This window comes from Panthera uncia, chromosome E3 (assembly GCF_023721935.1).
Source record: "Panthera uncia isolate 11264 chromosome E3, Puncia_PCG_1.0, whole genome shotgun sequence".
NCBI lineage: Eukaryota > Metazoa > Chordata > Mammalia > Carnivora > Felidae > Panthera > Panthera uncia.
The window spans coordinates 7,494,049-7,507,882 of NC_064815.1; the positions used below are offsets into that span (position 1 = coordinate 7,494,049).

Consider the following 13,834-nt stretch of genomic DNA (forward strand, 5'->3'; position numbering starts at 1 on the left):
GCTGGGTCTAAGGCTGTGATGTTACAGGTTGCAGGCAGGCTTGGGTCTGCTGAAAGGAATTTTTTTCAGAAGGGATTTGTCAGGATGGAATTGTTCTGTCGTCTCCCAGGCCTACAGCTGCCGAGTCACCCTTCCTTGCCACCTCCCCATCTGGTACCAAAGCACACAGTGTCCAGGAATTGACCTGGTTCCCCAAGCAACTTGTCAAGTGTCTCTTATTTGTTTCTGAGCTGGGGAGGCCTTTCTCACTGGCTCTGTCAGGCTTCCTCAAAGGAGTCCCCAAAATACAGGGCCAGAAGGAACCTTTTTAGGGGCCAAATTTATCCCCCATGCCTCTTAACAATTACCTCCTCACTGGGTAGCCGAATTATTGCTGTATATCGACTGAGGAAGCATGGGGGACAGACTCTCTAGAGCAAAGAATCTTGGTAAAATTCTTTCTACACCTGGAAAATTCATGGTGGGGCTGCATGCTTGGGAAGTTCTTCCTTATGTCTAACTTCACTCCTGCCTGCTTCAATTTTAGCTTTTCTCTCTTGTCTGTCTCTCTTGTCTTTTTGTTCCATGCGCCTCACCCCCACTTCTGCTCTTGAACTCCCCAAACCTTTCCCCACCCAAACCTTTTCTCTCTTCACCCTATAAAAATAACCCATTCTCACCTGGACAGTCACAGGAGCCTCCTCACTGGGCGTCCTCTTCTGTTGTGGCCCCCTCATCCATTCGCCCCTCAGCACAGGAACAAAAGCATAATCGGTTCATGAGCTTTAAACAGTCAGCGATAGCAGAATCTAACGCCTGCACTAATATGTTGAAATCGTAACGGCATCCATCGAAAAGCACAGCCAGGGTGAGTAAACCCAAAGAGGCCCTGACTGCAGCCAGCGACTGGCCCGTGTCATTGGACAGGCAGTCTTGCCAGTGGAGCCTGGAGCTTACTGTCGTACTTGGGGTACCATCGTTTGTGAAAGGATGGTTTCCGTAGAGATGTGTTTCTCAGACTCGGATTCCTCCATGGCAGGTCCCCCGCTTCAAACTCCGAGGCCCCCAGCACAGCGAGCTTTGAGGTTTTCGGGCGTGCCTGCTGCCCACCCACCTCTTCAGGGCTGGCCTTACTCCCCTCTGCCTCGTCCTGTGCCGTCGACTTGTCAAGCCCCGATCACACCTGTTCGTTCACACCCTTGGGCCTTCTCTTAAGCTCTTCCCGGGTTTCTGTGTCTGGTGCTGCTTACTCTTCCTTCACAGTTCACGTTGAGGCTCCTGTCTATCCCTCAGGTCGCCTGCATGGTTAATCTGGCCCCCTGATCATGATCTGGCCGCCCCGGTGACTCCCGCTGCCTCTGCGTCTCTAAGACCCGTGCGCATCCCAGCGCCTGCCTGGAGCCTCATGTGCCCAGGCCCTCGCACGCTCCCTGAGCCAAGCTTAGCAGTAGGGGCAGCGGTGGTCATTTCCAGACTGGGAAGGCTCCTTCCAGCCCTGCCGTCCGCCTCTCTCCGCTCTGGGTACATCCAGCTCTGGTGGGTCACCACCTGTTTCAGGCAAGGGTGTGGCTGAGGCAGAGCACATTATGTCATTTCAGCATTACCTTCTCCGTTCCGGAAGGTTCCTTGGTGGCCGTGGTGGGCCAGGTGGGCTGTGGAAAGTCGTCTCTGCTCTCAGCACTCCTGGCCGAGATGGACAAGGTGGAGGGCCACGTGTCTGTCAAGGTAGGACAAGGACTGAGGGGGCTGGGGTGGGGGCGTGGCTGGCCTGAGAGGAGAGTCAAGTGCGATGCTGTGGTTTGTTTGATGGCGGCCCCTGTGCAGGAAGCGAGAGCAGCGAGGTCTGCCTCCTTCTCTCGCACTCGCCCTGCTCTTCTCTGTGCCCCCTCGAAGGCCAGAGTTGATGTCGCTTATTTCCCGCTGTGTCCTAACACAGAGAATAGTGCCCAGCAGGTAGTAGGCACTCGATAAATACTCTGTGAACACATGGATGCTCCCTGGTCCACTCACTGCCTCTAATCCTCTCCCCACCTCTGGCCCTCAGTGTGCATCTTGTGGTCTCTCTTGACACGTGAGTCCCTCTGGCTTGTTGTCTCTGTCGGTGGATCTGTGTCTGTATCTCTTTTTATAAATGTAACAAAATGTAACATTTTTGATCTGTGTCTTTGGGGTATTGTGTTGGAGAATTCTGGTTAAGAGAGCTGTTTAAATTCTGAGTGTTTCCTTGAATTCTTAATAGAAGAATGGAAGAAGGACTAGAGATTTATTGGTTTTTAAAATGCACAGGACTTGGAGCTAAGTTGGAATATTCCTCAAGAGAGAATTTAAGAGGCTGCTTCAGTGAACACATGAATCTCGCTGTAAGTCGAGAGCCTTGTTTTGCGTTTAGCTGATTCACCATGAAGGAGTTGCCCTGGAGTAGGAAGCGTCCCTCGAAGTTTCCTGGACACCAGTCCTTCAGTGTGGTCTGCTAGACTCATCCTGCGGTTGTTTGAGGAGGAGAGTTCTGGGCTCAGACAGGCTCGGGAGAGAATGCACACGCAGCTCCCCTCCCTCTTGGAGACTTAAAATAAACGTGAATAAAGTAAAGGTTCTGAGAAGTCCCACACGGAGAAGAAAACTGATTTAAGTTTGGTTAACCCAGTGTGTCCCGGGCATACTTGGCCCGTGCAAGTATTTGCATCCCCAGAACTATTGTCCCTTGGAATCTCCTCCTAGGAATGCTGGTTTATGCAGTTGTTTTTATTTCAGAGCAAAGTCCTTTTTTTGTTCTTCGGGTTTTTTGTTTTTGTTTTTTTGTTTGGTGTTTTTGTTTGTTTATATGAGGCCCTTTAGCCTGATATGCGTCGCTAGAAAAGTATACGTTATGTTAGTTGGGTCTACACTGAAGGCATTTAGCTGCGGTTTTCGGAAATATTCCGTCGCTGCTTTGAAAGTACACGTTGTAAAGTGAGCTTAATGGGCAGCATGCCCTACGTTTCTGGAAGTACGCTCCAAACTGTCCACATTGTGTTCTGCGTCGTTAATGCGTTTCCACCACCGTAGCGCTCTTGACGTGTGGGCTGGATGGTTTTCTGCTGTGGTGGGCTTGTCCTATGCTGTGTCACATCCTTAGCAGCATTCCCGCCCTCTGTCCACTAGATGCTGACAGCCGACTCCGGTTGTGATAACCAGGAGGGTCTAGATGTTGTCACATGTCCCCCAGAGAGCAACATTTTTTAAAGTAAAAAAAAAAAAAAAAAAAGGCTTTAAATGCAGAAATGATGCATCTCTTAGAAGCTGAGGGTGCACTGAGTATTTGGTTTGATGAACTGATTTCTCTGACTGGTTATTTTGCCCTGCAAAGGAGCATGCTAGAAATGTGTTTAAAATATTAATTTTCTCCAAATATTTTACTTGGGTATGCCATGTCTGAATTTTCTGTGGGTTCTGTGGTGAGACTTTGTGACATTTTGGCCTCCTGTCAGTTAGGGTATTAGTTTAGTTATTTATCTGAGAATGAAGATTGAGATTTGAAATACCTGGGTCCCTCTCCCAACCGTATCCCTCTAGAATTCCCTTATGGAAGAACCTTCACTCATAGCGGCTCCTGGGTGGCTCAGTCGGGTACGTGTCCGACTCCTGGTGGGCTTAGGTCGTGATCTCATGGTTTGTGAGTTCAGGCCCCACATCGGGGTTTGCCCTGGCAGCACAGAGCCTGCTTGGGATTCGCTCCCCCCCCCCCTTCTGCTGCTCGCACACATGCACGCTCTGTGCGCCTGCCTCTCTCTCTGTCTCTCCCTCTCTCTCTCAAAAATAGATAAACATTAAAAAAATAATAATAATCTTTGCTCCCCTTGCCCTTCCAGTAAAGCCCAGGCTCCTCACCTGGATCCCTGGCCTGGGGTGGGCCGGCCCTTGCTGCCCTCCAGCTCACTCCTACCTGTCTTCCCCTTCACACAATGTTCCAGTCATCCTGGCCTTCCTGTTCCTTGGATGTGCCAGGTTCTACTTGTCTCTGGACCTTTGTGCATGCTGTTCCCTCTGACTGGAATGCTTTTCCATTTCTCATTTGTCACACCAACTAACCCTCACCTGTTGGTCCTTTGAAACCGATGATTTGACATAGAAGTAACCTTGATTAAATTTCATCAAGGATATTTCCCCAAGGAATCCTTCCCTGATGACCCAAGCTAGGTCTCTCTTTTCAAAGGACTTTTTTTTTTTTTTTTAATTTATTTATTGAGAGAGAGACAGAGAGAGAGAGAATCCCAGGTAGGCTTCATGTTCAGCCCAGAGCCCAGTGCAGAGTTCAGTCTCACAACTGTGATATTATGACCTGAGCTGAAATCAAGAGTCAGACGCTGAACTGACTGAGTCATCCTGGCTCCCTTTTAAAGGACTTTTTATTGATGTATATATTTATTTTTATTTATTTATTCTAAAGTTTGTTTATTTGAGAGGGACAGATAGCATGAGCAGGGGAGGGGCAAAGACAGGGAGAGAGAGAGAATCCCAAGCAGGCTCTGTGCTGCCAGCACAGAGCCCAATGTGGGGCTTGAACCCACAAAGTCATGAGATAATGACCTGAGCTGAAACCAAGAGTCAGTCACTTAACCAACTGAGCTACCCAGGTGCCCCTTAAAGGACTTTCTAAAGGACTCATTTTTTTCTCTCTTAGCATTTACCCCAAACTAATCAAAGAATTTTTTTTTTTTTTTATCACATCAGGGACTTATCTTTTTTTTTAAGTTTTTTTATTTTTGGGAAACAGTGCAAGTGAGCAAGGGCAGAGAGATTGAGAGAGAATCCGAGAATGCCACAGAGGGGCAGAGAGAGACAATCCCACACAGGCTCTCCAGTGTCATTGTAGAGCCCGAATCGGGGATACAGCTCACCCGATTTGGGGTTTGAACTCACAAACCGTGAGATCATGACCTGAGCCGAAGTCGGATGCTTAACTGACTGAGCCACCTAGGTGCCCCACTTCTTAAGAGGCAGGAGTTTTGTTCACTGCTAGAGGCATTTAGTGAATTCTTAACTAAATACAGACCTGTAATCTCACTAATGCGGATTTCCGCTCTTGAATTCCTGGTATTAGAGTCTGTGATTGACCTAGTGTGGGGTCTGATCCCAGGTCTGGCATCTGAGTCTGTCGTGACTCAGTTTTCCCCTTGCTGAGCGTCTCGGGAAGTAGAATCCTCCTGGCGAGTGGATGGGCCAGCTGCCATCTTGTTAACCGAGTCTGTCTGTCTGTCTTGCTGCCTTCTGTATTTGCTGCCTAGGGCTCAGTGGCCTACGTCCCCCAGCAGGCCTGGATTCAGAATGATTCTCTCCGAGAAAATATCCTTTTCGGACGCCCGCTCCAGGAATGGTATTACAAGGCAGTGATCGAAGCCTGTGCCCTCCTCCCAGATCTGGAGATCCTGCCCAGCGGGGACCGGACGGAGATTGGTGAGAAGGTCAGTCGGTACAGCCTCAGCATGGCACCTGTATCAGTCAGCCACAAAATCTTAGGGGCTTGTGTTAAACACTTCTTCTCCCTTTTGACTGTGGTTGGCTGACCCACACCGGGCTCAGTCAAGCAGCTCTGCTCCGTGTCACGGGCCAGCTGAGCTCGCCTGTAGGCCATGGGGTTGGCTGGGGTCTGCCCCGCATGGCTTTTTGCTGGGGCTTCGGCTGAAGGGGCGATAGCTCTACAGGGGGACACCCTTCTCGTGGTGACAGCAGAAGCCCAAGAGAGACAGAAAAACCAGATGGTGTCCCTTAAGGCATATTGTCCTTTTCACCTGGTTGAACTGAAAGATGGGAGAGCAGGAAGTGCCCTTCGCCTTTGCAGTCATGTGACTGTGGAGTCACATGACAGGGCGCTCTACAGGGAGGAGGGGTGCCAGTGATTCAGATGTCCACAGTCCCTTTCAAAGCAGCGATAATAGTAAAAATAATATGGTCGCCAGCAGCTGTTGGGCATTTGCTCTGTGCCAGGTACCGTGATAGACATTTTTATGTATTTCATCCTCATGGCAAGCCCATGAGAGGGGATTGACTGTCATTTGCATTTCATGGTTGAAGAAAGAGAGGCATAGAGGGGGCTAAGTGACTTGTCCAAACACCTTCCCACTAATGTTTGCTTATTTTTGAGAGAGAGAGAGACAGAGCGTGAGTGGGGGAGGAGCAGAGAGAGAGAGGGAAGCAGGCTTCAGGCTCTGAGCTGTCAGCACAGAGCCTGATGCGAGGCTTGAACTCACTAACTGTGAGATAATGACTTGAGCCAAAGTTGGACGGTCAACCGACTTGAGCCACCCAGGTGGCCCTGAGTTAGTTGTTTTAACGCACGTGTCTGTTTCTGCCACATGGAGACTCCTCAGCCGGTCCCGGTCTGGCTGCCAATAAAAGTCTAGAGCGAGAGAGTATGACTGGGTCTGACGTCTGCCCCGGGCCAAAGAGCTGTGGCCGGAGGGCCATCAAAAAGAACCTGGCTGCCTGAACCCCACCTGGGTGTGTAGGGAGGGCAGGCATCTCTCTCAGCAGAGACTGGGCCCCGTTAACCCGGCGGGGGTCCACTTGGACTTCCCAGCCATAGATGGAAATGACAGTCGGTAATCGATAATCTGTAGTCGGAGGGAGAGCTGTGACTGCTGCGGTGTGCTCCATGGAGCGCCCTGGTGTGAATTAGAAATCGGTGCCCTTCCTACTGGTGAGTGGGGGGGGGGGGGAACTTCGGCACCCCCAGAGTGCAGCCTGCCTTGGCTCTCTGTGGTTTCACCATGAGTGAGAGATCAGAACAAGCGTGCCAAAGTGGTAGCTATTAACCAAAGCAGCGGCAGCGGGCTCGTTACGGCATCTGCCGGTGCCTTCTGTCAGACTCCAAGATCCGGAGCCTTCCTGTTGCTTGGTGCCACGGTTGCCAAATGCCCACGCTGTGCCAGCTGTCTGCTCAGCAGCTGCCAGGGGCTCCAGTTTTCTCTTCTGCCTGTTTTAGGGTTGAGGCTGGATTCCGTGGTCGGCCTTGAGCACAGTCCGTGCAGATACAATCTCATGCCTCTGCTTCCTGCTCAGACGAGGGGAGGCGGTTCAGCCCTCCAGGGCCGCCAGCCGGGGTCTGCTGCCTCCTGAGCAGGGCTCCCTAGGAACTCCCCCCTTCTGCCGTGTCTCTTCCCAGGGCGTGAACCTCTCTGGGGGCCAGAAGCAGCGTGTGAGCCTGGCCCGGGCCGTGTACTGTGACTCTGACATCTACCTCTTCGATGACCCCTTGTCGGCGGTGGATGCCCATGTGGGAAAACACATATTTGAAAATGTGGTTGGCCCCAAGGGGATGCTGAAGAACAAGGTACCTGCCGAAGGGCCAGGGCTCGGCTCTGGCCGTCCTCGCGCATTTGTTCAGTCAAAATGTGCCCCCTTTGGGAATCCTTCACTTCCCACCTTTCAGGATTATTTTTTTATTATTATTATTATTAATGTTTATTTATTTTTGAGAGAGAGAGTAAGTGAGCATGAACGGGGGAGGGGCAGAGAGAGAGGGAGACACAGAATCTGAAGCAGGTTCCAGGCTTCCAGCTGTCCACACAGAGTCTGACACGGGGCTCAAGCTCACAAACCGTGAGACCACGACCTGAGCCGAAGTCAAATCTTTAACCGACTGAGCCACCCAGATGCCCCCCCCCCCCTTTTTTTTAATTGGACTTCAGAACATGTTTCTAATGCTTCCCTTGCATGCCTTTCTGGGACATGCTTTCTTGCTCTTGTCCTTATAGGGGGACGTCCTTGACACTGACTTGAAGTCCTTGCCTTCACGTGGCCAAAGGAGGCTCCTCTTCCCGATTTAATAATGGGCGGCTTTGCAGAGGGAAATCCTATCCCTTCTGACTGATGGGGCAGCTCTCCCTTCCCTGCTGACGTGGCTGTAGGCTGAGGGACGGAGGTTTGGAGCAGGAAAAGTGCCTATAGCGCCCGTACATGGCAGGAAATGTGTCCTCACCTGTTTATCATCATCATCATCATCATTTTTAGGGGAATTATAGGATGGTTGAGAAGGAGTACTGCTTTTCAGTTTTTTTCTTCTGGAGAAAGAAGTATTTTCCACATGTCCATGGGGAAAATAGAGAAGATTCAGAAAAACACAACAGAGTAAAAAAAAAAAGCAATTTTGCACAACCCTACCTCATGCAGATTTTCTTATTTCAAGCCTTATAAATAGGTTATCATGTCATGTGTATACATAATGGACCTCAAGCCACTTAACCTGTTGTAAGCATCATCCTGTACACACCATAAAAATTCTGGATAAACATAATTTTCAATTTAAAAAACTTCGTTATCAAAAATCTAAAAGAGTGTAAGAGTGTATACGTAAAGCAAAAAAAAAAAAAAAAAAAAAAAAAAATGGCCCTCCTTTGTCCTGCATCCTAGGCCCTGTCTCAGGAGACAGGTGTCACCAGGCCACTTGCTGTCTGTTTCTGTACCACCCTTGAGCTAAGACTGGCTAAGACTGGTCTTTACATTTCTGAAGCGGTTGGAAAAAATCTGGAGGGGAAAAAAAAAAATGTGTGACATATGCAAATTGCATTGAGTTTAAATATATTTTTATATTTATATATAACACATATACATATTTCATTTATATAATATATATTTATTGGGTCACAGACCATCTTTTTCCATCGTATGTACGACCACCTTCACGCTGTGGCAACTTCACCACCGGTTGCCATAGCAACCGGAGGATCCATAAAGCCAAAAGTATTTACCATTTGGCCCTTTAAGAAAAAGTTTGCCGACTCGTGTAGTTTGATGAACGTCCTTCCAAACCTTGACTTAACTGGATAAAATATATACAGACGTACAAGTTTTGTAGTGTCTTTTGGGAGGTGGGGGATTACTTGAAAAGAAAATGACGCCACGGCACACAGATTACTTTGTATCTGTGTCATTTTTCTGTTCTTGGACACATGCATGGTTCCCTCCCTGCCTCCCTCTCATCCTTCAGATTTCTGTTCACAGATAGGCTTCCCCATCACCCTTGTTAAAATTGCAACCTTCCACCCTCGGTCTCATACCCCCCCAGCACCCGCCGTGTTGTACTTGTATTGGTCCTTTCTCCCCCGACCCTGGAGTGTGGGGCTGGGATCTGTTTCCCTCCCTGCGGCCCCCCAGCTCCTGGCAGGTGAGTGTTGAAGGGAGGCACCCATAGATGGGGGCGTCCCCGGCGCTCAGACTCGAGCTTGGCCGCTGGGCGTAGGGGAATTGCGCTCATGCCCGGGCGCTGACTCGCGGGTCCCCGCTCTGCCCGCAGACACGGCTCCTGGTCACACACAGTATCAGCTACCTGCCCCAGGTGGATGTCATCATCGTCATGACTGGAGGCAAGATCTCCGAGATGGGCTCCTACCAGGAGCTGCTGGCCCGGGACGGGGCCTTTGCCGAGTTCCTGCGCACGTACGCCAGCACCGAGCAGGAGCAGTCCGAGCAGGATGACGGTAGGGCGCGCGGGGTGCCTCACTGGACCCCCGCTGCCTCCCGGAGGTTCCCCCACACCCCCTCCGCAGTGGCCTGTCGGCAGCGGGCCAGCCTCTACAGGGTCCCAACGCTTTGGGGCCGCATTGAGAGGGGGTCCCAGCGCTTTGCGGCGGGGGCAGCAGATCTGGGCCCAAGTCCTGCTACTTTCCTGCGATGTGGCTCTGGGCCGAGCTTCAGTGTTCTCTTGGCAGGCACAGGGACGGTGGTGAGGTTCTCAAGAGGCTGTGGGAAGCAGTGACTTTGTATGGCATGATCTAGAACAGATGTGAGGGTCGTGGGGGTTGTAGGCTGCTGGTTGGCAAGACCTCGGTTTGAGTCCCATTGCCTCTCTTTTTTTTTTTTTTTTTTTTAATGTTTATTTTTGAAAGAGAGAGGGTGGGGGCGGAGAGAGAGGGAGACACAGAATCCGAAGCAGGCTCCAGGCTCCGAGCTGTCAGCACAGAGCCCGACGTGGAGCTCGAACCCGTGAACCGTGAGATCATGACTCGAGCCGAAGTGGGATGCTTAACCGACTGAACCACCCAGGTGCCCCCCACTGCCCCTCTTACTAGGGTCCCCCAAACCCTTCTGAGCCTCAGTTTCCCCACTGATAATAACAGAACAGTCTTCTGGCACTCGGTGGAGATTTCATGTGCTGAATTCCATAGAGCCTTGGGCGTAGTGCCTGGCACACAGTGTTCGGGCCATGACAGCTGTTGTCATTACCCGCCCCAGGAAGAGTGCCCATCTCTTCACCCCATGCCCTTGGCACCTGCCAGGTCAGTGCAGACCTGCCCCCTTCCCACCTGCCACACCCACTGTGTCCTCTCGGGCCAGGACTCCAAAAGCTGGAACCTCACCCTGTCCTTATTTGAAGGCTTCTGTGGTGAGGCTTCTAAGAATCTGTCCTCTCTTCTCTGTTGGCTTAGATTTCAGGGGATTGGTTTGCCGCCTTCAGGCTGCCCTGTGTTTCATCACTCAGACTGGCATCTCAGAGGCTCCTCTCCTCCCCTCTCTGCTTGGAGCTCTGACCCCACAGAGAGGGAAGAGGTCATCTGACACCTTTGCTCCTTGGCTTGCGGCAATTGCTAAGAATGAAAACGAGAGATTGCTCTTCCGGCCCTGATCTCCCATCTCCAGGAGCAAATTACAGACTCCCCCAGCCTCCGGGGCACGTTCTTTATGTGCTTTGTCCCCAGGGAGGCCTCAGATAGACTGTCCACAGGGGCAGGGCTGCGGGACTGCCTCGTTGGGCAATTTGCACGGGTGCTTTTGTTCTCGGAACGTCTGTGATACGGATCTAAGACACAGCTGCTGCTTGCTGAGGGCTTCCCGGGGCCCCTGTTCTCTGCCGGAGTTCCCTTGTTGACCGCTTCCATCGACTCACGAGGGAGTAGAATTGTGATTCCCGGTTCACTGGTGAGGAAAGTGAGGTTTAGGGAAACTTGTCCCTTCTGTGTCAGGGACAGCTGGGTTCCTGTAGCTGTGAAATGGGGCCGGTCCCTAAGAAAGAGCTGTCTACTCTTCATCGAGGTAGTCAGATTTTTATTAAGCGTCTACTATGTGTTGAGTGCTTGTATTAAGTCCCTGGGGCTTCCTTGACAAAGTGCCACAGGCTGAGCGGCTTAAGCAACAGAAATTTAATCTCTCACAGTTTGGGAGAATGGAAGCCAAAGACCGAGGTGTTCACCAGACTGATTCTTTCCGAGGCTCTGAGGGAGGGCTGTTCCACCCCTCCCCTGGCTTCTGGAGAGCTGCTGGCGGCCATTGGCTTATAGATGCGTCACCCCCACATCTGCCTCCGTCTTTCACACAGAAACCTGACGTGTTTCTGTCTCTCAATTTCCCCTTTTTATAATGACACCAGTTATATGGGGTTAGGGCCCGCCCTAATGACCTCACCTCAACTCATTACACCCGCAGATAACCTGTCTCCAAATACGGTCACTTTCGGAGCTACTGGGGGCTAGGAATTCAGGAATTCCTAGAACAACACTATTCTAGGTTTTGGGGAGACAGAAGTGAATGACATCTAGACAGATCCCTATCCTCATGAACCTTGGAATCTGTTGGGAGAAAAGGACAAAACACAAATCAAGAAATAAATGGTTTCCTAGAGCGTTAAGTGCTATGAAGAAAAAAAAAAACCACACAGGATGATGAGCTGGGGAGTGATGTGGATGACACCTGGCCATGCAAGGTGGTCAGAGACGCCCCTTTCTGAGGAGGTGAACTTGGCATGGAAGGTTGCCAGCAAGGAGAAAATCCAGGGAACAGTGTGCTGACGCAGGGAATGGAAAGGAGGCCAGGGTGGCCAGACCACGGTGGGTGAAGGGACAGTGGTGGGAGATGGCCTTTCAGGGTGAGGAGTTTGGGGTTTGGTCTCAATGCAGGGGGCATCCAGTGAATGTCAGAGAGGGGCAGCAACTTGGCCAAGGACACACAGCGGCTGCTGGCAGGGGTGGGACCTCAAGTCTGGCCTAAGTTTCAGTCGTCTGCTCCTTCCCTTCGTGCTTTATGTGTCTGCCTGGGGTCAGGGCTCATCCATTGCCTCTGCATTAGTGTGCTTCAGGAGCCCCAGTGGTTTGTCACGTTTTATTGAGATACAGTTGGCATAGCATACGATCCTCCCATTTAAAGCATACAGTGTAGTGATGTTTAGCACGTTGAGAGTTGGGCAGCCATCACCAAAACCAACTTTAGAACATTCCGGTCACCCCTCCAGAAAACCTCGTAGCTGTTAGCAATCACTCCCCATTTTCTCCCAGCCCCCTAGGTCCCTGACACCTGCTCATCTTCCTGCCTCTAGATTTGTCTGTTCTGGGCATCTCATGTAAATGGAATTCTAGACCGTGTGGTCCTTAGTGAGCTGGTTTCTTTTGCTTCGTGTGATATTTCTGTGGCTCACCCGTGTGATAGCACATGTCTATACTTGATAACCTTTCTGTGGCTTGGTAATACACCCCATTTTGTTTATTCAGTCATCCCTTGATGACAGGTCAAGTTGTTTCCATGTTTTGGCTGTTTTAAATTATGCTGCTCTGAACCCTCTTGGTATTAAAAGTGTTTCCTTTTGCGAGCGTGAGGCAAGAAATGCCTCCAGTTTATCATTCCTGGTGGGAATGAGTTTCTACGTGTCTCTGCTCTAGGGGTCGGAAAGTTCTGTCTTAAGTCTAGCCTGCTTCCCTCCTGCTTCAGGGTTGCCTTCCTCTGATTGTCATGCCCCTGCCACATGCTGGATGAGGCATCCCCACGGCCCCTGTACGTCACAGTCCAGCTTCCTTCAGGTGAAAACAACCCTGTATGCTCTCTCAGGTGACACGTGTGCCTTTTACTGAATCTTTTTCCTCCCGAACGAGGTCTCCCTCCTTTGTATCCAGGTGCACAGGGAGCATCTTTAAACTCTGCTGACCACAGATGGGTTTTTTCACTCCCCTTCCTCCACCACCACCACCAGATCCAAAGCATTTGGTGCAGAACACGGAATACTGCCAATTACTTTTTTTTTTTTTTCTTTTTTCCTTTGGCCACGTCAGCACTTAATTTGGCAATGAAAATGCCACCCTTGCACCACTGCGGGGTCATTTTCCCAATTTAGCCCTACAGCCACCCCCAGAAGTCCTCAGCCCTGTGGGTCTGAGCTCACACTGGGCGGCGTCTTCACTTTCTCCCTCTCTCGGAGGGGCCCCCGGCACTGCAGCTTGGCATCGGGGTCCGATATTGCTCAGCTGTGGCAGGTTTCCAAGAGCCAATGACCCTGAATTTGTTTGAGCCACATTTTTGTCTTCCCCTAAAGGGAAACTTTTTTTTCCCTTGTTGGATTAATCAGATCTTTTTTAGAACACCCAGGCTGAAGGGGGAGAGTTGTTGGTTTGGGGGGATTCTTTCCCAGGGGGGTAGGGAATAGTAGAGGTAACAGGAAGTAGGCTTAGGAAGAGAAGATACTGACCAGTCCTGGCAGGGATTTATTACACTGATTTGTAGGAAACTTTTTTCTTCCTTTTTCTTTTCTTTTCTTTTCTTTTCTTTTCTTTTCTTTTCTTTTCTTTTCTTTTCCCTTTCCTTTCCTTTCCTTTCCTTTCCTTTTCTTTCCTTTCCTTTCCTTTCCTTTCGGTGGCAAAGAGAGTTACAAACTGACTCATTAACCTTTGTATCCGGAAGGTAAAGAACCTTCCTATGTACTCTGGTGTCTTTATTAGGAAGACTGCTCTAAAATTTAGAGCAGTGGTTTTTAGCGGGGGAACATCTGTGCCTCCCAGGATACTTGGCAGTGTCTGGAGACTTTTTTGGTTGTGACAACTGGGATGGAGGAGGGCGGTGCTAACACAGAGGGTGGAGACCAGAGACGCTGCTAAGCATCCTACAATGCGCAGCACTCCCC

The 13,834-nt window shown here is 50.5% G+C and overlaps 1 protein-coding gene and 1 long non-coding RNA gene across 4 annotated transcripts in view; one reads left to right on the forward strand and one right to left on the reverse strand.

Annotated features, from left to right (window-relative positions):
* The window catches only part of ABCC1 (ATP binding cassette subfamily C member 1), a 99,925-nt gene that overhangs the window by 53,704 nt on the left and 32,387 nt on the right, over positions 1–13,834 (forward strand). For both annotated transcript variants that reach the window (XM_049638313.1, XM_049638314.1), the window contains exons 15-18: positions 1,578–1,704; positions 5,244–5,420; positions 7,121–7,288; positions 9,251–9,434. In XM_049638313.1, the coding sequence (XP_049494270.1) occupies positions 1,578–1,704; positions 5,244–5,420; positions 7,121–7,288; positions 9,251–9,434 (656 nt within the window). The remainder of the gene's footprint in view (positions 1–1,577; positions 1,705–5,243; positions 5,421–7,120; positions 7,289–9,250; positions 9,435–13,834) is intronic.
* Positions 1–13,834, reverse strand: part of LOC125927921 (uncharacterized) — a 23,820-nt gene that overhangs the window by 9,396 nt on the left and 590 nt on the right. For both annotated transcript variants that reach the window (XR_007459502.1, XR_007459503.1), the window contains exon 2: positions 660–726. This is a non-coding gene — a long non-coding RNA (uncharacterized LOC125927921). The remainder of the gene's footprint in view (positions 1–659; positions 727–13,834) is intronic.